Source organism: Temnothorax curvispinosus, unplaced genomic scaffold (assembly GCF_003070985.1).
Source record: "Temnothorax curvispinosus isolate PA1 unplaced genomic scaffold, ASM307098v1 QBEX01007734.1, whole genome shotgun sequence".
NCBI classification, from domain to species: Eukaryota; Metazoa; Arthropoda; class Insecta; order Hymenoptera; family Formicidae; genus Temnothorax; species Temnothorax curvispinosus.
Genome location: NW_020217514.1, coordinates 360,934 through 387,608, shown reverse-complemented (window position 1 = coordinate 387,608; position 26,675 = coordinate 360,934). Strand labels below are relative to the sequence as shown.

General features: G+C 35.8%; 1 protein-coding gene across 4 annotated transcripts in view; it reads left to right on the top strand.

Moving 5' to 3' along the window:
- LOC112457316 (acetylcholine receptor subunit alpha-like) overlaps positions 1–26,675 on the top strand; it is a 174,265-nt gene that overhangs the window by 123,103 nt on the left and 24,487 nt on the right. For all 4 annotated transcript variants that reach the window (XM_025020284.1, XM_025020282.1, XM_025020283.1 and 1 more), the window contains 3 exons: positions 7,562–7,677; positions 8,938–9,106; positions 18,883–19,019. In XM_025020284.1, the coding sequence (XP_024876052.1) occupies positions 7,562–7,677; positions 8,938–9,106; positions 18,883–19,019 (422 nt within the window). The remainder of the gene's footprint in view (positions 1–7,561; positions 7,678–8,937; positions 9,107–18,882; positions 19,020–26,675) is intronic.

Below are 26,675 nucleotides of genomic sequence, written 5' to 3'. Positions count from 1 at the left end.
CGAAATTTCGACTATTTGAAAGTATACCCCCGTTGTATGCTATCGACGCGTGATAATGCTGCTCTTATAGAAAAAAAAACATGGCGCCTGTTACTGATCGAATCGTTATCTTCTATAGAAGACCGATGACGAGCGTTTAGCATCCGCGAGAGTTTTCCGCAACTTAAAATGTGGGTCGCTCGATAATTGCCAACGATCGGGCGACGCTGTTCCAACGTGGAATTCATTAGCCCGATTTATCTTGATCTCCTGCTTCTCCGGGGTGCTATTTCCGGTAAGGCCACTTCCCCCTTACGCGATGATACACGAGCAACATTCTCGATTACATAAACGAGAGGTCACGGGCTTGACAGGCGTGAGAAACGGAAATAAAATTTACACACACACAAAAAAGAAATGTCAAATCAAAACTTATATATTTAAATTAACGCATCATTGTTTCATATATGTATACGCAACAATCTATAATCTTCTTATAAGAATTTCGACTTTTTATTTCAACTTTTTTTCTTGGTTTAACTGTATAAATCTTCATTCAAGCAAGTTTTTTTAATTCGTTTAACGCAATATTATCTCATTTCAAGATTTCTTCGTTGGAACTAAAAATATTTTCAATTCAAGGATATTCTTTTTTTCCGTGCAGGAAACACAAAGACACCTAAGAGAAATCTTTAAAGCCAGTTGCAGTTCAAGATTATTCAGAGCTCGCTTTAATTAATTATATTTTCCTTCTCCGCCATGTGACACTATTATTAGAAAGAAACAGCGAGTTGTTGAACTAGGCTTATTTAATCTTCTGGTACAATCTAGATTTTCGATGTGCAATTACAATCTATTTTACAAATATTCTTAAAATTTTAGAAATGGCTTTTCAGCTTTCTCTCTCGTATTCTTCCTCGCGAAATGTTTGCATTACCATTCGCGATTCCTCGTTTGGCAATTCCCATGGTATGAAATTTATTCAAATTAACGATTGCATCGTCCAGAGAAAAAGCAGGATAAACACGCAACAACCATGTTCCATATAAGCATATCGTCTTCCTGAGTTTATCTTTTTCTCATCCTTCTCATTAAAGTTCCTTCATTTTAGTGGTTGTCAGTGTCAACGTCAGGTGAACCGAGGCTTTTTCAAAAGCTAATCCTCGACGCCGTATTCGAAGGCGTGGCGTAATTTTTCTTATCACTTTTCGTTCAATATTGTCTTTCCATTACCACCACGTGTTTAAAAAGGAGGAACATCAATAGATTATGTAGATCAATTGCTTTCCAGGCATAAATATATTAATATGATTTTAATATTTATTATAATTAAATTTTTTATTGCTTTTTATGGGTTGCTTGATGAATGAATGCGTTAACAGTGCACGAACTCAACTTTCAATCAGACCGATTTCGTGATAAGAGATAAAAAAATAAAAAGCTAAAAAGGTAAAAAAGAGAGATATTTTTAAAAAGTGCACGCGCGTAATGGATTTATAGCTTGATATAAATGTTCTCAAGAGTCCAACTATTGCCACTTTTGTACCATCAACTTTGTTTCAAACATGAAACTGTCTCCTCGTGAAATTTAATTGAACCGTCAAGTTTGTCAAAACTTAGAGATCAACGTTGACGAGCCTTATTCGATATAACAATTTTTTTCATTGCTCGATATAAATAAATCTTTTTTCCGTTCGTCGCGATAACCATCGCGACAAGATAAATGAATCGCGTTTGCAACGATGAAAAAATTGTATTTGCGTATTCGAGCGATTCAGCTGTTGTTTCGTACTCTACAAAGAATGTTTCTATTTGTTGAAAAGGTTACACTTTTATTAAAAAAAAAAAAAGAAAATTTTAGTATTGCAGGGAAATTCTGGTCAGAATTTGGTAGCGAAATACCATTTTGCTCATTTCTGAAAACGGCAATTTATTTTCTGCGCTTCATGCCCGCGGATTAAATCAGAACTGGAAAGGTTCGTATATTTTGGGTCGCCTGCGCAGCCAAACGAAAGCACAAAACGCAGTTATGAAAGCTCGAGTTCACGCTTGCAGAAACCGGGAGCGTTTGCCGGATGGTATTATGCAAACTATGATTTCATTCGGTTGCAAACACGTGGAATTTATGCGCCAGCTAATATCATGCAAGCCACTTTGCACGGCCTGTGCGCCGTCCACTCAAGAGACTCCCGTACGAATGTCGCGAAAATTCCGCAGCTGTTAGATTTTTCAGATTGTCGTCAACTTTCGTACGCCGCGGCGCCGCGTCCTTTGCTAGCGACATGACAAGAGAATTGAAACGTTGAGAATATAAAATGCAGCACATTATGTTTGACATTAAGTTTTAAGAAATTCCATATAGTATTACTTTTGTAGCAAATTGTAAAAGAACAAGGACATCAGAATTGTAAAATAAATTCTTCATTTAAAAAAATACGTTTAAGTTACAATATTTAAATATTTGAATATGCATGCCAATAAAATTGGTTTTCAAAGCATTTAGTTACTTTTAGTTGGATAATTTGGATATTTCAACTATAATTGGAGTTTGAATAAAATAAATAATTAACGTGCAGATACTTTGCATTTTTAAAAAATTGAATTTGCTTCGTCTATATTTTTAACGCGCTCGGAGGATTCGCGTTCCTAAAATTCACGTCATTTTCACGATTGTAGACAAAGAATAAAACATGAAATTAAGTCTGTTTAGAATGAAGTACGTTTGTTCTAGAGAAGAGCGTTTTCCTCGTAAAATGAGAATTTCACAAATCTTGAGTTTCATTTTGCAAACCTCGCAAATCTCGTAATTATTCATCTTGCACTGCGGCGGTCCGTCCGTTCCTTCGCGAATCTTTCTTTCAATTACTCATCATGCGGCCAACTTTTCGGAGATAATTCAAGATCTTCGTTGTCCGAGTCTCTCGATTAACTACGAAAGTGAGACAAGGACGAAGCGAATCGTGAAAAGAAAAAGGACGGCAGTCGCGGCATCCATCATCTTTCGGCCGCAATTCATCATACGCCGTTCCGCGAGCGACGTACCGATAGCTAACGACAAAAAATCACTGTCCTACGAAATCGATTCGTCCGCCCATCGTAACTTCTTCGTCGACGTCAAGTGCCCGCCGGCAAAAAGCTACGGGCACTGAAGAAACGCAATTAGTCGACTCGACGTGGACGCATCGAAATTACTTGGTCCGCGTTCCTCCCGTTTAAACGGCGACACGGAGTGAAAAAAGGGAAGAGGACAGACACAGAAATACGAGAGATCTTGAGTAAGGGAAACTGCAGTCTCTCACAATGTTATTGGCCCTGTCACGGTAGAGCTTTTTTGCTAAAGAAAAAATATTTTAAGAACGCGGCGTACACTTGCGTCTAAATATTTGCTGGCGTTCATCTCTATGTCGGATTGTCGATTGCAGAAAAAATGAGAGGAGACAGGCGAAGTATGAAACCGGGAAAAGGGTGGCTGGTTTTTTCTGATTAAGATTTTATTGATCTTGATACAACTTTTATAATGAAAAAAATAGAAGAGAATTTATCGCAAATGACGAATTCTTTTTGACATCGAGAACAGCGCAGTCTACTAAGTATCTATTTACCTATTGCTATTCATCTGTTACATTTGCAATGCAAAATTTTTCTGTTCTCAATCGTGAAAGTGGTTGCAATTAAAATGCATTACGATACGGCGTACCGATCGACCGGAACGCACGCGAGGAAAAAACCGTCGGAGTATTTTAGAATGTTAAGTGACTGTGCGCTCGCTCTCGCACGGCCACAAAGTACAATTTAACCCGCCCACGATGCGAGAACCCGCGCGCTCTTCATTGTTGAATACAGCACACCCCGTACCGCCTTTCGCCGTCATTCCCTCCCTCACATATCTTCCCTCGCCGTGTCTAGACACCGTAAGCCCGGCTATCTAAACCGCCTCATCGAATCACCCTTTCAACCCATCCTCCATCACATCAAGCTCGCCTTCTATCGCATCATAAGATCAACACTGATCTTTCGATCAGCAAAGCTCCTATTCTCGAGATTCGTGCGCCGTGCGAGAGATCGATTTTAGCGAAGCGCGATAAATTCAATATATGTATCATGCAAAATTTTCAAGCAAGTTCGCAAAATTTCGCCGTGTTTGAAGACCAAAAGTGACGAAAACAAAGCGATATTTTCGTTTCCTCTCCGGCGAATGTAGGTGAAGTTAAAATTGTTTTCGCGATCGATTATACGCGGTATAACAAAAGCAATAGGCGACGATGCAATAAGTGGAGCACGTGGAACTACCATGACTATCTCAGTCAAGCAATCTCCAACGTATCGGCGAACTAGCTGTCTTGGCTGTCTTTAGAAGGATTCGTCTTCTCAAATAAGTCAATAAACAATCTACTCACGCGTTATTATTTCTGCGAGTATCCTTGAACATCCAGTCTTTCGGCATTCACGACAAAGATTATTTAAAATCTCTGTGCTTCTTTTTTTTTTATACCAGTCGCGAAGTTGCCAACGGGCACTGCAAAATTCGAAACATTCTCGAAAAAGAGTTCGAGAAACGTTCAAGTGCGTCTCGTTTGACCGATGTTACATCGCCCTAGCCATTTGTACCAGTCGATTCCTTTCCGAGCTTGCAACTTTGAGAGATCTTCCGGCGACATTCATCACTGCTTAAAAAGTACGCGCGTCTCGCGTCCTTTGTAACTTACGTCTGTTCCTCGTCTGTTCTTCTTCCCAAGTCACGAGAAAACGTTCACAAATCGTCGGACTCCTATTGGGCTTCTATCTCCCTTTGTACGTCAGTTAGTCTGAAACAAACGCAGTTTGGAAAAGTGCCACGCGGAGTTCTTTATTTTTCAAAAAGTCCGAGTAGAAGAGCTACAAAGATAATATACTAATCATTGCAATGAAATTTTTCTTCGTAACATTTCTTCGTATTTTAATTTCACCGTCGACTTGAGGAATTTATAATTTCTGATAAAAGATAAGGATGAATGAGAATATACTTTTTTATATTTTAAGCATTTATTGTAGTGCTAATAATTATATATATAATAGAAATAATCGGTATATTAAATTAATTTATGTACAAAACATTTTATTACGAAAACGACATTTAATATACAGCAGAAAAATACAAGAGTATATGCTAGAGCTAGATGAATGCATAGAAATATAACGATAAATGAATAGTAATTGTAATAAAGTGATACTGCAGAGGGGAGAGAGAGTAAGTGCTGTAAATTTTCTTCGTGGAACGGGAGAGTAAATTGGCGAGATAAATGCGAAGCGGGTGAATCACACGTAACGATTACGAGACGTGCAAGATAACGCAATTTTTAGAGAAAAAGGATTGCGCGACGTGCTTCGACTGATAACGCATATTCTTTAAATTCCGTTTTTGTCCGACTACACCCGCGAGATTAATGTGGCAGCCTGTCTACACTTCAAAGGATCTTTAGTAAAGTTCGCCAAGATCAGATGGTACGGTACCCCCGGTACACGCCGCCTTTAATTAATTCCGTCTGCAGCACCTCGATTTCGCGTGAACCTAAGTGAAATGTTACTCCGTAGCACTGCAGGTGCGAAGTGCGCGTTCGCGAGTATAATTCTCGTTTTAGCGGAATTTTAAGCCACACGTTTGCATAATTGGGTTTAAAATCCTTGAGTATGTTATTTACATAGCTAGATAAAATTCTTTTTTAGATACATTACCAATTTTCATTTGAAAACTTTACATTTTATTCTCGTTAAATCATTTCACACAACGATTGAATTTAATCTCAGAATTCGAACTTTTCTTATCAGAACAGACAATTATCGGATTTAAGTTGGAGAAGTGGATCGTAGAAAATCACAAATCTACTCGAGTTTTCTTGTAGTCGTTTAGCTTTTTCACAATTTCATAAATTGATACAGGACGGGAGAGGAGAGATACTGCAAGTTTGATTAGTTTCCTTTTCAGCTGTTTTCATTAAATACACTTGAAACTTTCAAAAGACGAACAGTCCCGTGAAAAAAATTTGTAACAAAATTGCGCTCTCGGCAAAAAAAAAACAGACGAACGTGATTTACAATAGTGCATGGCTCTCTGTGTCGTCGCGAAAGCCGACTGGCTCGTCAGATTTCGGGGCAATTCGGGGCGATTGCATCCTTCGGAACCGCGATCACGGGCGCGCTGCATCGAAATTGTTTGCCGGCTTTAATCTCGCCCCGCAGCCAGTGACAAAGTATCGTCCGCAAGTGCACCGTTACTCGAATCACCGGAGATGCGTCTGCCCGAGGTATTTCACGGTAATACCACTGCAGAGCGAGCGATCGCCTGGGCCAATGGTTAGACACTTACGTAACATTAAAGCCGCCGCTGGCTTTAATCTCGCTGCATGTCGCTCGAATGGCTTCACAGAGAAGACAATGTTAGAAACTTAACGGCGGAATTATTCCCGATGAGGCAACTATTTGTGCATCGGTGAACTTGGTCCTACAATAGTTGTCGTCGTAATCATAACATGCAGTAAATTTTACACAGTAAATCGCAAAGTTTACGTCCATAAAAATATTACTGTACAAATTACAGCAAGTACAATTATACGTTTTTTTGCCTGGAATAGTAGAATTTAATTTTGCGAGATAAAAATTTCGCAGTATATTGAAATAACTGATGTCGCCTCTAACTCATTGTCGGAAGAATGAAACGTTGTACGAAGAGACAGTTTATTAGAGATAGTCAGGAGCTCGCGTAATATCTCCGCGGAAAAAATGACAATGATTATTATAAATTGGGGAGGATAAAGTTTCAGATTTACACGAGAACTAATTTTTTTTTTTGGGTAAAGATTTTTATTTTCTGAGCTACACAAAGCTTCCACGACAGTCTACAGATCAATTGAGGTCGAAAGTCGCTGTCAATGATTCTAAAAAAGAAACATATTTACACACCGAAAAATCGCGGCTGAATGGAAATATCTCGTTAGCGTTAGGCGCAAGCTACTGTTACAGCCTTGAATTGACGAGTGAAACCGAATCGAGTGCGCTAGTCTGGTTTCTTTCTTTGACTGCGTGTTCTTTTTACTCTGCAATGTGGTGCACACATAGATATCGATATTGTATATAAAGGCGATATACTCCGCTGATCTAGTTGCTGCTCTAGAGTGTCCTGTTGTTGCGGACCACCACAGTCGACGCTCCGTCTTTTTTCATTCCTTGACAATTAGCTCCCTCTGCGCTTCTGCGAACACCAAGTGCATCTCAAGACAATGCACTGAAAGTTTATTTCAGAATTATTATTGTTCGTAATTAAGCAGTTAACCGCGAGCGTGCAGTTGCAGACCGAAGCCCACGACGAACCGATATATTTGTTAAATCCTCTTTTAAGATTCGAGGAAATATATTGGAAAGATACATATAGTAATGGAATCCCTTTTATCTTGTTTATATACGTTTTCATAAGAAGCTTCACTAGCTCTCCGACTGCACGCTCGCACGTCAGAGATGAATTACGTGGGCATGGAGTTCGAACGTTTTCAACGACGGCGAGCTTTCTACGCGCGCGAGCTTAATGCCAGCCACTTTTTCTGTCACGTAGGTCGATCTAAGACACATGGACGAAAAATTGGGGAGCAACGTGGTGGACGTGGGAGTTGACCTATCCGAATTCTACATGTCGGTAGAATGGGATATTTTAGAAGTGCCTGCAGTTCGGTAAGTGTCCGTTGCGCGCAATTTTATTTGATCCTCGAATACGGAGAATTATGTTGATACATCGCTGTTTGCATTTTAGTATATGATATAATACCTCTATATATATTATTGTAAAAAAACCAATCGGAGTTTTATTGGATCCGTTTATACGCGATATATTTCGTAAAACTCTTAAATAGAGATTCGAATTTGAGATCTCATGAATTGTGGTTTATCGCCTTGTGTCAGAATTCAATATAAGATTTGTCATAAAGTTCATCTATCCTTTCTGGATAAAATCTCAATCTAATCCTGGAGATCCTCAAATATATATGGCAGAGGAATCTCTCTCAAAGCGCGTATAAAAGAGACTCTTTTCTCTTTCCTTATGAAACGCGTCTTGATATTCAATATGCTCGCCTGGCATAAGCGAAGCTTCTGGGCACGATTCAATTCCCGATATTCAGCATGCCGCGATGCAACAGGAATCGGGTTCTGCTTTCGGAAGTTGCCGTAGTAGTAAAATGGATGTTTTCGCAGACACTTGAGGTGACTTGCCACTAGAGATGTTTAAGATATTCCGAGACATCTGATGCTTTAATGTTCGAACACTTTCGGTATCAGTATTATATCTCCCATATTATATGGATATCGAAACTGCCGCGGATAACACCTTCGATTTAAACGCCCCTTTATTTGTCACGTACCGAAGATTGGACCCTTCGCAAGAAATTCTGATCCAACGAGTAGATAAAGTCACATCCCGAAAGAGGATAATGTATAGGAGGGTAGCAAAATTTGGGTCAATTGTTCAATTTGTAATTTTCTTGTGTATTTAGAATCTACTTTTGTGTAAAAAAAAAAATTGAATGTTTGAAAAATAAATTCAAATTTATTCACGACACAAAGACACACTGACTCAAGTTTGAGACCATCGGCCTGAATAGAGGGGACAGACCTGGGGGACGAGGGGGGGGGGGGAATGTAGGGAAGTCTGAACCGAGTTACCGACTTAGAGAGATCTTCGACGGAGTTATACGACCTCGCGAAACTTTCCTCATAAGTCTCGCTCACCGCCGACCCTACTTACTTAAAACGTACTTATTGTCGGGGTACAAACGCCTCGCCGCGCCCAGAATAGCGGAATTTTTACGTTCTTTGGGCGATTTTTTTCTTCTCTCTTCTCTTTACTTCATCGCCGTAATCCTACCGCGCGCCCCTTTGCTCGTTCATCGATCCGGCGATTAACCGCAATGTCTCTTGCGTCTTTTCTTCTCGCAGGAACGAGAAGTTTTACACTTGCTGCGACGAGCCCTACTTGGACATCACGTTCAACATCACGATGAGGAGGAAAACCCTCTTCTACACAGTGAACATCATCATCCCCTGCATGGGGATATCGTTTCTTACGGTTCTCACGTTTTACCTGCCTAGCGACAGCGGCGAAAAGGTAAGCCTCTCTCGTCGATAAATATTTGCGTTTATTATCGCATTTTTATGTGTACCTCTGATTACTTAGTTCTCTAAACAGTCTAAACCCGCAATAAATTAATGATAAATTTATTATACGAGGGATATCTATTTTTAACTTTCCTTTATTTCTTACTTCATATTTCTCTAATGTTTGTTAAAAATTGGCTTATAAAATCAGTACCATAAGATTTGCTTCTTTCTTAATTATATTAGCGTATTTGTAATTTTAATTAAATCGCTAACGTAATAGCAATCGAGAATCAAAAAGATTCCGTGAAAGTTTATGCTAATAATTATCGTACAGGATATCATTCTCAGGAAAATATTATCCGAAAACAGGATACCGTACTGGATCCTGTTTTTGGATAATACTTTCAGAAATACATAACAGCGAATAAACATAACTGAAAGAGAAAGAATAAGCGAGAAAGGGACCGAACGATTAATCCCTTTATTCTCTCTCGGAAGCGGCCGCGGGGCAGACGTGCGTGAAATATGCGGCGAATTAGTTCTCTTCCGCGTGTCTGTCGGCCTCGTTATTTACTCTTATCTGTAGGTAAGAGCTAGTAGGTGGTTACGTTTGGCTCGACGGCGCCGGCGATTTTTCATCTCCACCCCGTCTTCCACCGCCATCGACTTACCACCATCTCGACTCGCGCCGTTCTCGTCCGAAAATAGATCCTTTTCCGCGCTGTCAATGCAGTGCATATAACATTGTAGTACCAAAAAGATTACTCCCACACAGGAATAAGTGTTTGAAGATATTTTTCAATATTTTTGTATATCTTTTTAGTGTCACTTGGATATCCGTACGTCACTCGGATATTCTGGACAGCCCATTGATATTTTTAAGTCTCTTCAACATTTCTCGACACTTCTTAACTACGCGTTCTGTCAAACAGATCTTCTCTAAACATCCTTGAATATATTCTGTAGGTATAGATATTCTTTGGAGAGGGAGATATCCTTAGACGTCCTTAAGTATCCACTCAACATGCGTGCCGTGCCTGATCCTACGCGTTTTCTCCCTCCAGCGAAGGAATATTTTTAAAAAAGGTTTATCCCGCCAGAACGACGCTTACAGCTGACGTTCTTCCCGAAGAGTTCTTCTTCGCGCGAAGTTATCGACGTATAGCGTGACAGCTCCCCGTGCCGTACGTTCCCCACGCGTTTTTTTCCCGTTAACGTTCCTCGGCACGTTCGCGACATGCCACAAAGGTTACTCGTTACTCGGTGAACTCTGGCATTGTAAAATTTTTTTTCTTTCCCGACCTCCCTCGGCCGGCAATTCTTTGTTTCTTCCGCTGGGCCGACCGCGCGGACTCGCGCTCGAGTAATTTCTCTTTTTCCTTGCTCTTTCTCTCCCTCGTGCCTCTCTCCTTCTCGCTGAAAAAGCATAACTATTAGTCGTACTTGCGCGCAGTTGAAGAACTATCGATCGCGCGTGCAATTAGCATCCGTCATTGAGAAGAAACGGGCGACAGTCGATTGTATTCCGAAGTACCGGGCGTAATAGGAATGTTTTTACACGAGGCAACATGTTTGCCTCCTTTCATTAACCCGTTCAGTGTCGAATCTTCATTGACTGAAAGAAAATATCAATTTGTCGAGCAGTTTCCTATATACGTGGCACGCTAGAAACTTTTATTTCCGCGCAAATTAATTTTAAAATTATCAATTAATTTAATTAATAACCTGTATTTCAATTAATTATCGACGGAATTGCCAAAAGAATTTTCACATTTGTAATGTCGGTCGTATTGTAAATTGCGTGGCTCTTCATCTCTATGTTTAATTCGTACTTTTCGAATAAATTGTTTTAAACGCCGCTTTCGCTCGGAAAATGGAAAATTACAAACGTAGATATAGCGTTCCGATATTCGGCGATTTTGACTGAAATACAGCGGTGTGATTTGACGGGGACGCGAGAAAGCGCACAGAGTCAATCATTCATTCTATCTTTAACCGTTTATTGATTTTGCTTCCGAGAAGCAGGCAACGCGAGAAAGAAACGCCAATCCATTATGCATTTGCTACCGCCATTTTCAAGCAAAAATATAAGCACGGGACACGTTCCACGTACTTTCGCAATGTCCACAATGAAACATTGCGCAATATATTTATACATATATAATATACACATATAACATGTAAGGGCTCAGGCACAATGAGAAGAATAAGAAACAAGGAATTAACATAAAACGTGATTTTCAAGACAGTCTTGAAAAAAGATTGCGATTATGAATTCTCTCTATGTTCAATTCCTTGTTCCTTATTTCTCTCATTGTACATGGGCCTAACTTACGCCACTTTTTATCGTTCGGTCAAATCTCTTGTGCGGTGGTGAACTTTCGCGCGGATTTATTTCGCACAATTTCGGGAGATACGTTATAACCGTTTGAGAAACTATATCCCGATTGTGCGTACGCTTATTTCTACGCTGTCAAGTGTCGCACTCCATAATTTCTCGCAAGATTTTCGTGGGATGCATCGCGCGAGACGTGCGACGAATGCAAGCGAAGAAAGTGACGCAAAGAATTTGCGAATGACTTTTCGCGGAAGCGTCTCTCGTCCGGATAGCTGTCGAGTCGAGACTTTGCTATCAACATTCGCGTTCCGAGATACGGATCTTCCGTCATGTCGGAAAAATGCGAGGAAGTTATACGGTGGCAAGAGTCGTCGCGCATCTTCGGGATGTACCGGATACTTGACTAAAAAATGCAATGCTTGTTCGTGTATCGTGGCATAGTTACTGCTGTCAATAATCAATATCGAAAGCTAAAACAGTTTTACGGAACGGAGCTACAAGAATACAAATAAAATTCTCTTTCTCTTACCTAATATTATATTACTAGCTTTTCGGCCCGCGCTTCGCGCGGGTATAAATCTATCTGTATATTAATTATATATGCTTTAAATTCACCCATTAATTTGAAACACTAAATTTGTTATTTTTTCTTCTTAAACTGTAATCTATATTTAATAATAAATAAAATGTCAAGTAATTACATCTTTCTTAGATTATGTTAAAGAAAAATTGATTCCGATAAATATGATACAGCCATAAAAATGCTAATCTTGTTGGTAAAAATACCTTTTTTTATGCATCGTATAGAGCAGATCATGGAGGACAGATGCTACCAGATGCGAGGAAATATTAAAGGCGACCTTTATCACGGTATAGTTACACACACACTTCAGAAGCTCCGCGGCCTAAACTCGACGTATAAAGCCACCTTTACACTTAGAGTTTTCTTGCGAGTTTGAGAGCGTCATGCTGTCCTTAATAATAGTTTGTTCTTGTTCTTGCATAACAGTTAAATATTTTGTGGCGAGCACAACTGGCGCATTTCTCTCCCAGTTTAACACCAACGAATGCATTATTTTACTAAGTTTGCATCGTTAGAAAGGTATAAATGATGAGAGAGGCGCGGAAGACTGCGAATATTCCGTGTACACCGCAAAAACCGAAAGGATTTTTCAATATTTGTAGGGCGGAAGATGGAAGGTGATAGAGAAAAAGGAAAATAAATTTGGTTGCGGATTTTCGAACCAAAAAAAAAATAAAGCCGCGAGCGTCTGTTGCAGCTTCTAGGCATGTCAATCAAGCAGAGGGAATCGATAAGCAATATCGCGGTTCGGTGATTGACCCGCAGCCACACTGCGTCTACCGAAATTGCATACCACATGCATTCCCCGCTTCACCTTTTATGACATGCCTCATGACTGTACACCGCACTGTTTTGTCCCAGTAGTTTTTATCGTCATTTTTAGATTTATTCGGTTGAGCACCTCGTCGCGTTTACGAAGATATTTAATGAAAAAATCAGGTTCACCGTGCAGCATAAATCTTTCTCTCATAAACCCATAGGAAAGAAACTTTGAAACTTCGTGTCCTGGTTAAATAAACTGGGCGATATTATAAAAGAGAAAACATCAAAAATATATACACGGAGAGACTTTTTTGTTATATTTTAGCCTTAAATTCACTACAAACTTGGAACAACTTAGCAACCAAGAAATTTTTAAAATATACAAAAGACATTTTACAAACAACGTGATGAAAAATACCAAGCAAATTGGTAAATTTTGAAAAATTATTGCCTAGATATATTTTAGTAAAATTAATCAAATATATTTTATATTTTAATGTATAATAGATATTAATATTTTTTATTATGGTAGATATTAATCAGAATAGCTCGCATAAAATTCTTCGTGGGACATGTTGTCTCACAACTACCATGATTTCAGGGTAAATTTTAAGAGAAAATTCTCTCCGTGTATGTATATAGCTGAATATATGATGTAGACAAAAAATTCTGAAGTTAGTGTTTAATTTATTCATAATTATTATTTTTGAGCTTATTCTAATTACACACGAAAATTTGGTACTCTCGAATGTTAAGTTTTGTTAATTTTCATCAAACGACTGTTTTATGCAAAGACTCGATGTTGCGACATAACTACGACGGGAGATAGATTAATTATCAAGAAATTCGTAGACGACTCTTCTACGCGTGGATCGATGCGCGCAATCTGGGATGCCGCATGAAGATGTTGCTCGAAGGTTATTATCATTTGACTGATGCGGGGCGGATGTAACGGGTGGGGAAAATGGATGACGGATACCGCCGAGTATTATTATGTCATATAGAGGGAGGAAGAGAGGGAGCGAGGGAGAGAGAGAGGGAGAGAGCGGATCCGCGAACAATATAATCATATTTGCCTTATAACATTCCCATACACGTTCAACGTGATTCGACGATTTGCGCTCACGGGCGAGACAATTTCGCTGCGGGCTGACATTCCACTCACGTTAATTACGCAAACAACCCCACTTAAGGACAAGTAAGCCAAAAGTAATCAGCCGAAAGTATGCCAGCAACTTTCTATTTGGAGTCATACGAGGGAAGCTATACGCTTTTTCTTCAAACTGATCTTCTTTCTTTTGCTTGCATATTGCTTATAAGAACTTTCTTATAAAAATTACTTTATTATCTAAAGTAATTTTGTATTATACAATGTATAAACTTATTTTAGAAAAGATTTTATTTAAAAATTGTCAAACATGGATTTTCTCATTGCCTGTAAATAATGTGTAAGAATATCTTTTAATTTACACAACACATTATTGGTGAAAGAGTAATCACTGAGGTGATTAAAAAACTTCCAAATAATTAATACTTGCTTTACGAGTAATTTGCTTAAAATTTCATTTTACTAACGTGAGTAGCATTATTTTCCGAAACGTATCTCCATTCATCGGCATGGATTCTCCGTTCCTAACACTTCCGGTATTACACGCGCATATTTTACAAGACCAAGTTAATCGAACACGACGTGTCACGTCAACCGTGCGTCAACGTACATACGCGGATCTTGTTTAACTGCGGATATGCCATGACGAACAGACTGTGCTGTGACAAGGCACAAGCTACAAGGCAGTATTAGTTCACATTTTTGTTGATCATACGCGGCTTACGACAAGCTCCTACAAAACATCTAAATTATTCTTTTATCGGATTATGGAATTTTTATTGTATAACAGAATTATTGAACGTTTTTTTATGCACTCTAATTCTATGATTAATTTATTTAATTATATACACAGAAAAAAAGAAGTGTTAAATCAAGACTTATATTCTTGTACATATAAGCAAGAATCTATAATCTTGAAATGAGATATAAATTGCGTTAAACGCGCGCGAAGAAAACTTGTTTGAATGAAGGTATTTATACAATTTAATAATCAAGGAAAAAAAGTTGAAATAAAAAGATTATTAGATTCTTGCTTATATCTATACAAGAATATAAGTCTTGATTTAACACTTCTTTTCTTTCTGTGTATGAATTTATTCAGAGGATTAGGAACCGGTTTTCTGAGGCTTCGGAAGCAAGTAATTAGTATCATGAATAATAAGAACGATAAAAAGTCTTTCAAAATTCAGATGAGATATTTTACGAACCGGAGAATTCGGGACAAAGTTACCTATATATTCCCGCAATATACAACAATTATCGGATCATGCGAAATTGATTCGGAAACGTTTGTTCAAACATTTGGTAGAAACAACGACAAAGATACGCGTGCGATTGCCAGGGGAAGCAGAGGGCAACAATAATTAAAGGCGCGGTCGGATGGAAAGTAACCGAGTACGCTATCGATCCGAATGCATCGATGAAAGCCGCCAGAGCGAACGACAGGGCAGCAGCCCGACAGACGCTATCGCCCCTCCGGTGGTCGATCCTTTAAATTAATCGCTATGAAACGCCATTGCGATAGTGAAACCGCAGTAAAAATGAAGCGCGCGCCCTCGCCCCCTCCCTCGTTCGCTCTCGCGTTGCGTTCAATTCGCAATAAGAGCTACCGACTTGCTGCCCGATAAGAGCCCACCGTCGATGATCGCGTGTTATACATTCGTGGTTGCTGGAAAATGTAAACTGGTTTTTTATTACTGAGCTAGTGCGGCAAATTCCGATGTAATCGACGGAAAATGCGTTGAAAAGAAACGACCCGTTTTACATTCAAGTCATAATGGAAGCTATTATCTCACACGTGATTAATGATTAGAAATATTTTTAAACAACTTGTATGTTAATTATACTGCAGGTATATTACGACATAGTTATAGATTAAGGATCAAAAGTTAACATAAATGCTCGTTAAAGAGAAATATACAAGCAAATCATCTTTTTATTTGGCTCTTACATAAAAATTGACAAATGACAAATGCAAAATAAAAATAACTGCAAATTATTATATAATAAGTGTAATAACTGTAAGTAGGGTTAGTGTAATAAATAAAAGTTAGTAGTCCAGGTAAGTGTAATAATAAATGATAAAATAAATGTCATATACATGGCTTCAAATTTTGGTCAAATAAAAATTAAATAAATAAAGATTGGCAATTTATATATTATTTAATGAAAGTAGCGATAATGAATTGAAAATTGCGAAAGCTGAAAGAAATACATTAGCTTATAAAATTTTTGAAAGAGAGATATAAACATTGTCTGGCCACTGACGCAGCTTTGATGGATAGTTCCATGTAACGACGAGCCGTACTGTGTAAATTAATAGTCGTAAAACGCCGCAAAGCGCTATTAAAAAACCACGCGACTGTCGCATTCAATTAAAAGAGAAATATAGGCTGACAACGTGCTATATGCTTTCGCAAATGCGTTTCGTCGGAAATTATTTATCGGGAATTATCTCACGGGAATTTATACAAAACGATACATCCTATATTATTGACAGATAAACGATCTCCGGTTTCGTGAAAGATCGCGGGACATACTCAAACAACGCACATATGATATTAAATTGAGTTTATTCTAAAAATTTTTTCCTTGCAAATAATATTAAAGCTACAGAGACAAAAAGTTTAATTAAACTGACAACTTTGAGCCAAGTGCAATCGTAACTTTTATAATTTAATTTAAATTGTTAAAATATTTATCTTTATTTTTTCAAATCGTGATGTACCTATATATGCGAATTTTCCAGATATTAGTTGGAACCAGACGATCGATCACGCAAATGTCAGCGCATTTTTACATTTATTTCACTTTTCATCGTCTGAAATCTTCCATGGATTTTATTCAATCAAATTTTATTCTGAAAAAAGTTACGTGATCACGGTTACAGTAAATTCGCGTAAAAAAATCTCACTTTTTATTTTTTTAAGAGGAATATTACGTAACATGATTCCCGGATTTGCAGCAAATGTAGTTGAATTCAAATCCTTTGAAGCGATTTTTCAATTTCTTTTAAATTCTGAGATATATACATTATAATACAGAATTAAGATATTAAAGATATTTCTATATTTTATCACTTTAAAATATTTAATATACATGTACTATAACCATTGCAATAACATCTAAATTTTTAGAATATTACAAAAATGTAGCATGTAAATTTTTAATTAAAATTTTCTTGTTTTGATTCTTGTATTAAAACCTAAGTATTCTTATGGCGGGCATTTATCATCTAAATAGAAAAATTATTTTATTTTTTTTTTTTATTACTACACTTTCTTTAAAAATTTGTTTAATATTAGAAAAATTACTACAGTTTGGAAAGTACATGTCTGACTTTTCAACTTCATACAAGTTGCACTTCAACCTATATAATGTCCGACATAAAAGAGTATAATAAAACCCCGGACGTGGAGACTGTTCCACGCAAGAAGACCCTTTTCTGCCCCCTTTTTTAAGTAATCGTTAACCCAGTTAACTTCCGCAACGTGCCTGATAAATTCTTCACGAAAAATTTTCAATGTTTTTTGTTTAGTTACGGTATATTCTACTATCTAATGCAATATTTGCTCGAAGCGCACTTGTTTTAGGAACAATTATACTTTTCAAACAAATCTCATTTCAAACAAACTTTGCAATTTAACATTTTTTAATCTTTTACACAGTTTCGATATTAGGTAACTCTAAAAACTCATAATAATTATAACTATGAATATAAGGTTATAGGTATTTAGCGTTGCAAAAGAATATAAAAAAGTATGTCGATACATATGACAATATGTCTTTAATTAGTACATCATGTTTTAATTGAATTTGTATGTTTAATTTATGTTATTAAAAATGTGCTTGTTTATATGTTTTTTTAAATATGTATTTGGTCCGTGTATGGACAAATAAATATATGTGATATAAAATAAACATATAAATTTAACTCAAATGTAATAGTTTTTATATACGACATTTATTTATGATAACTTTTTTATTTAATTATTTTATTTAATTCCTCGAGAAAAATCTTATTTCTTAATATTGCTGTATGTGTATGTTACGATTCCATTCGTATTAAATTAGATTCATTTATCAAGTGTTGCAATGGTGGGTAAAAACATTTTATTTTACTTTGCTCCTCGTTATTCCGTTGTACTTCTTCATTTTTATTTTCATCATACTTGGCAAAAGTATTACCGCTGCGAGACATGGCTGTACGTGCCCGATGTTCTTCGTTTACAAGTTTTATTAAAACAAATGGATCACGGGCACATATAAATTCTGTCAGCGAGCAACTTTCACCTCACGGGGCCGACCCGTTTATCCTTCTGGCTCTTGCTTCGTACATTCTTTACGCAGATCATAAATACGAATTTTCCACTCGAGTATCCGTGGCCCTTTACTATCCTGGCCGCTTCGAATAGGTACGAATTTGTTGCCTGTCAAGGGACATATTTTGAAGGAAAGGCAACATGTGTCTTTGAACTACCATGTTCCTTGTTCCTTCTTCTTCATATTTCTCTTCGTCTTAAAGTGACAGAAGTAGCAAAATAATCTTTCTTTATTCTTGTATACTTCTGCACTTCTATTCTGATATATTTGATAAAACATGAATTAAAAGATGATTGACTAATTCCTTTTCAACACAATTTTAAACAAAATATTGACTAAATGAAATATGAAAAGAATGTTACATACCAATATATTTATTTGATTTAGAACAAACTATATAGTATACAAATCCATAAAATTCTAAATATAAAGTATAATTGTATAATTCTATAAAATTATAAATACGATTATAATATTATACGATTACAAAATTCTACATCTAAATTGTACAAAGTAGTTCAATGGAAGATATATATAAATGACTAGACATTTATAACTTTATCCTGTTACTATAATAAACGCGATCATTTCAAATAAAACAAACTTTTAATATTTCACATTATTCCTTATATAATGAAACTTTTCTTAACAAATGTCTCGCAATTTCAGGTAACGCTCTCCATCTCGATTCTCATCAGTCTCCACGTGTTCTTTCTGCTGGTCGTCGAGATCATCCCGCCGACGTCGTTGGTTGTGCCGCTGCTTGGAAAGTACCTGATATTCGCCATGATACTCGTCTCGATAAGGTAAATGCTCCGACACGACGCGGAAGCGAAATAAGACGAAGAGCTTCACAGCGGAAAATTATGTTCGCGCGACACTTTTGCCAATTTAGCACAGCCGAGGAGAGAAAAATGCGTTTCTGATTGCGATAAACTAGACGTGATACAGAAACAATTTTCAGTAATTTCCGCACAATCGTATTATAGGAAATATTTCCCGCGTTGTTCCATTTTCGCTCGTATTATCGCATTTTCTTGTCGTGTTAACGCACTATCAACGTCATCGATTAACGCTTCAGCGGCGATTTATCCGCTTATGTTTACGACAGCAACGATTCCGTAGCAATTAATGTAACTCCATAGAGAATCGTAAAGAGGCTATACGATGACACTTGTGTTTGTCAGCGAGAAACGAGGAAAAATAACGACGAAAAGTTGGACTCGCGCTCGTTCACCCTCGAAACGAACGTTGATTTCTGTAACAACAACATTGTTCGCACAGCTGTTCTTTAAAACATTTCTCTTCTCACGCGAAACAGTTAAGTGTAAAACATGACTGTCCACTTCTGGGATATCTTTCGCTATGATAGAGAGCCAAATATTTTTTATCTAAAGAGTTACGTTCAAAGAGATTTAGCAGTAAATACGCGACAAAGATGAAAGATGTAAGACATGTGATTGTAATTAGATCTACAATTCATCTTACGAATTCTATACCGATTTTGTTGCATCTGAATCATCTGAATATATTTCTACAGTTTTTGGACTCGTATCTAATATATATTTCTTTCTATTTCTTGCAGGAAAAATTTATATAGGTCGTTTTTGTTTCTTGTCACCTAAATTTTTCAATCACAATTTTCTTTAGTCCTCCAGTTTACTGCCATTTTACTTTTATTTATCTCAATCACGCATACGGCACATCTATGTGTGTTCAGAGTATATCAGTAGGGGTATCTCGAGGACTCGAATTACTCAGAAATGGGCGCAATGGAGCAAGTAACAAATAGCAAGCACGATTTACTTTTCGATCCCAAAACCGAGCACGTAAGCATTCCTGATGACACGGAGGCATGATACCTATTAATGTGATTTTACCAGGAAATATTCGGCAAAAGAGAGAATTCCTTTCTATTAAATAAAACCGCGGAGAGAAAAGTAAATCCGAGAAGGGAGAGAAAAGGAGAAATGGTTAGAATTATAATACTTCTTTTAAAATAGTTTTAAAGCACTTCTCATAAAATTGGAACGAGGATCCGTAACATGATACGATTTAATTAATAAATCTTAAAAATTATTTTAACATTTGTTACATAATACTTGCGCGCAATTATGACTCAATTAAAACATTTAGATAAAGTTTATCTTGAGACACAATCTGAATTTCGTTTTTTGTAATTCAATAATTGATCCTTAATTATAAAATCAAATATGTATGCATGTTAATAATTTTTTAAATCTTTTATTACATTTCTCTGAAAATAACTTATAAAGAAGACGATTACTTTTTTTTTTACATGAAAAATCTGACTTGAATCCAAAAAATAGATTTTTAAAATACTATAATTAAGATTTACAAAATACGACACTTTTATTATGACACTTTTGTATTCTAAAAAATATTATTATTGTCATATTAGATGATAATTTCCTTGTATTTTATCCTGATTTAATGAGATAGGTGTTTATGTCAGGCGATTATTTTGTTTTTACTAAATTTGATACGAATATATCATAGTTATGAATATATATGAGTCTCGATATGTTAATATTTTAGCAATATTAAATTGAATATTTATTTTATTTTCTATTTTAATTTTTTTAAATAATACGTTTGTATTATTTTAATTAGTTATTTGTAAATGGAATAATTAAATGATACATATTAACCATTTAAATTATCATTAAAAGAAGGAAATAACTTTTATGCAACATTAAAAATTTATATTACTATTAGTAATATACATTTATACACATATATCGAGATCAAGGCAATTTTGCTCTCATCAATTAGTATTCAAATAACATTTTTTCTTTATTTTAAAACACTCTTTTGATCGAACAGAGTCAACCATTATTTTACGCTTACAAGTCCACAAAACAAAGTGCACAATATATACAATAATAACAGTTCTCTTATCAAAATTGATTAAAAATACAAGAAATGGCATATTCTATAGTAATAATCTAATAATTTTGTTGAATCTTTGGTTGGAACGAAACTGTGTAAATGTGTCGGTCAGCCTTGGTGTTGTTTTGTTAGCGACCTCGGTAGTACCAATACCAAGGCTGCCGCGCACTGCATTGTTATTCGCGGATCGAGACGGCACGCAGGCAACGGCGCGTGTCGCTCCACATATCGTGGTATTATGTGTTGGTATATCTGAACGTGATCATGTCAAGTACGAGGAGAAGCCAAGGCAATTATTTCCTACGAACAATTAGCTCGACTATTAACCAGCATAATCAGTCAGCATCCGCGATTAATTGACTGTAAATTTCGTGACTAGTTTTATCAAAGCAAATATTTCGCACAATTTATTCGTTTCGCTTAAGATTTAAGAATTCAAGTTGCAGCTGGGGATAGGAGTTATAATGATAAATTGTTTTATTACGATATTTATATGCGGATGAGAAATAATAAAATTGTTTAATCATGCTTAAATTCGAACGTATTCGAGCTTAATTTGATTTCGCTGATTTGAAACATAATTTGTTTATTACTTTCGGATTAAAAGCGGTCGAATATACATATATCAAGCAGATTATAAAGCTTTGTTTCTTTTACATTTCTTTTTTTTCGCGTTAATTTTGCGATCGCGTTTTGATGGAATTCCGTCGTAATGTAAAATACGTGATAAAGCGCGCGTCGCGTGCAAGTAATATCAGCAGTGTTGTACGAGCGCAATGAATGGAATCTGAGAAAGAGAAGGGACTTCTCTGGAAATCTGAAAATAATTACAACTTCCATATCGTATATCGGTGAGTAATTATTATCTTTTATTAATGCAATTTTCCTGAAAATTACGTTATTTAAGTAACGAAATTACGTTATATCGAATGTGTATTGAAAATTCATTTGAAATGCGCGAAATAGAATATTCGACATACATTTATTTTACGTAATATGATACTTTGTAAAGGAAGATTGGCTTGCACATATCCTTTGTGTTGATATACAACAAAGTCGTTGTACGCCGCGTTGTCATTCGCGCAGCGAAACTCTGGCGAACAAATAGTAGCACGAACTTTGTGCAATCGTATAGCATTATTACTCGAGACTCGATCGCGATCAAACCATGTAATTGTTTTTTACTTACGAGCAATCAGTGCGAGTAGTTAATTAACTCTCGCGACTATAACAACTATAAATTTAGTAGTTTTTGTTTCAGAATCAAGTTTTGCGCGATTTATGATAGATAAAAATTCGTATTGTATCGTGTTTTGAATATTTCATGTATATTCGGATATATCAGACTTTGAATCTTTCATTTAGCTGAATCGAAACGCAATCGAGCGTTGCTCATTGTTGCATTACATTTAATTAATAAGTACCGTCGTAATTAGAACCGTATTTTAATATTTGTCAACCGCGTGTGGCATAAATTCGGTATTTATATACACACCGTAATTTGTCGAAACCATCCGCTGTTTGACATTTCATTTATTTTGCTAAATTTGCGAAATTCGCGAGATTTGCGGGTGTCGAGCGAATTATAAAGCTATTTTTCTCGTGCACCTTTCGTGATCGCGTTTCAATGAGATTACGTCGCAATGTACAATGGTGAAGCACCCATCACGTGTAATTAACATCGGGAATGTCGTGCAGAATGCCGTGCGTTTTATTCTAGTGATTCGTATGCGCGGTCGTAATTAATCTTTTTTTCGCAAGTATTGCATTGTACGAGTGAAATTGAACAAATGAATCTGAGAGGAGGAAATAGCTTGGAGAGGGGCATTGGAGGGAGGCAAAAGAACCGTAAAGAGAGCAAATTATTTTATATTTTGTCTGTTACTTGCAAATTAATTATTTATAACTGTTTTTTTGTAGACAATTATTCTTCTATATATATTGATTATTTTAAACAGCTATAATTTTTACTATATATAACAACAAATGTCCTGGCTGCTTGACTGGCTGACTGACTGATCAATTGACTGACTGACTGACTCATCAACGCCCAGACCAAACCCCTAAACTTAGAAACATGAAATTCTGGGAGTATGTTCCTTTCATGACGTAAACACTAGGGCACTAAGAAGGGATTTTCAGAAATTCGATCTCTAAGGGAGTGAAAAGAGGTAAAATGCGTGTTCACGGATTCCTCAATATCTCTTAGGCCCAATGAGATATCGACTTAATTCTCAATTTAAAATAGTTACATACCGTAACGGAACACCATGAAGATATAATACATTAATAATTTTATTCGATTAACTTTTTATCATTAAAATTTTCCGTCCAATAGATTATAACGAATTTAATTTATATGTCTATTTCTCAGACAATTAGATAAATGAAAAATAATAAGAAAAAACAGAAAGAAATAATGAAACTATGAGAAGTAGAATGCTGATTTTTTTTTAGAACATAAAATTTTTACTTAAATCTCTTTATGGTGTTTCTGTCTTATGGACGAAGATTGAATGAAGATTGATGAAGATTGGAAAGAACAAGCTATATAAGAAAGAGATTGAAGAAACTATCTAAGATTGTCTAAGAGTAAGGAAAAATTATTAATTTAATTGCGATTATTATCTTCTACCCAAATATTTTTTAAAAATAGAATTTAAGGTGGCGATTATGGCGTAGAAAGATATGCGCTCCTCTAATGAGCTGAAGATCCGAGTTTAAATCTGACCAAAAATCGTTCTTATTTGATCGCCATCTCTCCGAAGGGTTAATGGCAACCTACCGAGAGTGTATCTCTATAAGAAACCAGAAAGGGAGGCCTCGAATTTGATAAAGGCCGAACTTCAAGAGGCCATGGCTCAATCTTCAGCTGTAGAGCTATTGAAGAAGAAGAGAAATTCGATTAATTTCTCGAAAAAGGAAAAATGGAGCATTAAAATCTTTTGCAATAAATTCATAATTCTTTACAGTATTTTAGACGTTTATTAGGATCAATTAATCAGCGAGGGGTAGGAAATTTTAATGCTTCAACGAAAACTCTGTTTTAAAGTTCGACAAAAAAAATCGGCGCGCAGTTTAGTAGATTGAAAAAATTTGTGCAAATACACGAAAAATTTATTATTTCATATCTCTCGCTTTAATAACGGCGTATTGGTCTTATTTGCCTTATGCAATAATATTGATATTAAATGAAATTGTAGCAAAATTTATACTACATGAATTTGAAATTGCGTCGCATTTAGACGGTGGCATTTTTAGCCGAATGAAGTCGTCGTTAATGATTTTTCTCGCTCATCCGGCTTCTCGTTCCCGCTACGGGTACATCCCCATTTACGCTGACGACACTCTTTGCCAATCTGCTGCTAATAATCCACTTCAGTGCTCGCTTAATTAATTTGAACTTCAACTTACTTTTCCTTCCTAAAAGAATGAAAGTTCTGCATACAAAAAAAGAAATCTCTCTGCATGCGTTTATAAAAACTTTATTCAGTTAAAATGTCGCATTATATGAACAAATTACCAGCAATTTTCAAAGATAATAAATTACATTTCCAATGTTTATATCTTTTTAAGATATTATTATTATACAACGTAAAATAATTGTTTATTTTTTGTAATTTTCTTTAGTCGCATTTGTGGCGTCGGTCAACAAATTTATATAATGGGCGATTTTTTATCTGAATTTTGCGATTTGATTAAGAGTTAGGAATAATGCCTGGAAATAATGTAACACGTATCTATATAACTTTATTCGAGAAACACTAACTAAATTAGTATTACTAATCAGCAATGTACATTAGTGTATAAAAGCATGTGATGAAATTTTATAACAACAAATTCTAGTTACATTTTAAAAAAGTTTTTTGTCTGCAGTATCAACGGCTATGCATTATTTCTCGTGTAAAATCCATGATAACAGTCCTATGACTATTATCGGCCGACGAAATAATTAATTAATATCAAAAGTGAGATTCTCGACGAGTAACATATATTTACCAATTACAATGAAAATGCTACCTTTCTCTGTCTCTCTCCATTTTCCAGTATAATTTCCGGTACGTGAGAAACATTCGCTGCGTAAATATTTGTTTATCTATTTGTTATTTGTCAGGGATTAATTAATAAAATGAATAAAATTGTATACCATTACCATTGTATACCATTAATAGCATCGAACAGCGTTGTGTTCAATATGAAATTTTGCTCAATGCTTTCGTAAATATTTTAATTCAATTTAATTCAATGCGAAGAGAGATGGTCTTTTCTAGTTAATTAAAAATTCATAATTTAGCGTAATATATATGATGTAATTAATAACGTTATATTCAAAATTTTAAAATAATATTAACACATTAAAAATACTTAAAATATAAAGTAATTTATCATTAATGTGATATTAACACATATTATTCGGAATTTTACACGATAAATAAATTTCTTACTTTTATGTTTATTATCGTAGCTTTGAAAAGGTATTTTTGTGTGCGTTTATAATTTACGATAATAACTAAAATATCTTTTATATTGATAAAATTTGAAGTAATTTTTTACATTGCATATAATTTGCGAAAACAAGATAATTTTCTTGTGTGCTTCCTTTATTTCCCGTTGCGTTTTCGAGCGCCCGAAATCCATCGGATGATGAAGATCCGACATCGCGATACTGTGCAGACAAACAGAAGCTTTTTGTTTTCGAATCTGGGTTACGTAGAAATGAAACAGACAAGCTACTTCACTGCGTCATGCGGATGTTTAAGCAAATCGAGCTAGATAGCGTAAAAACGATTGTTCTTGAAGAGAAGTGAAGATCGCAGTGACAATAAAGTAATACAATGTTATTCTCTATGATAATATATTTTAATTATAACATACAACGAATTATTTATAAAAATCGATTGGTAAAATCGATTAAATAATTAATTAATTAGCATCTATTGCTATAGCTATATAAACAATTAACGAAAAATTATCGTTGAGTGGAAAGTGATGGTGACAAATAAATAATTGAATGGTCTAGAATTTAATAACGTATCTATTTAAATATAAAAGTGGATTTTAAATTATCTTAGGGCCAAACAATTTTTTTCTACAATATTCAGCATAGTTGCACTATACCAATTTATATATTCTGATCAACCTCTATTCTGAAGTTTTAAAATTAAGACGATCCTATATAAGTAGTCGTTCGAGACACACGAAACTCCGAGCGCGACATTCTTGCCGAAAGCCAAACCATAATCGCCCGCAGATTGAGCAAATATGAAACTAATCCCCAAACTTCTCAGATTGATAAGAGTTGATATTTATCTTCGATCCGCTACTAGAGAATCAATGATTTTAATGATAATTAAATTTGCGGAATGATTAATTGGATTCTTGCGTAATCGGAAAGTAGTACGAGTCAATGTTTAATGAAACTAATTCCCGAACTTCTCAGGTTGATAAAAGTTGATATTTATTTTCGATCCGCTGCTAGAGAATCAATGATTTTAACCATAATTAAATTTGCGGAATGATTAATCGGATTCTCGCGTAATCAGAAAGTA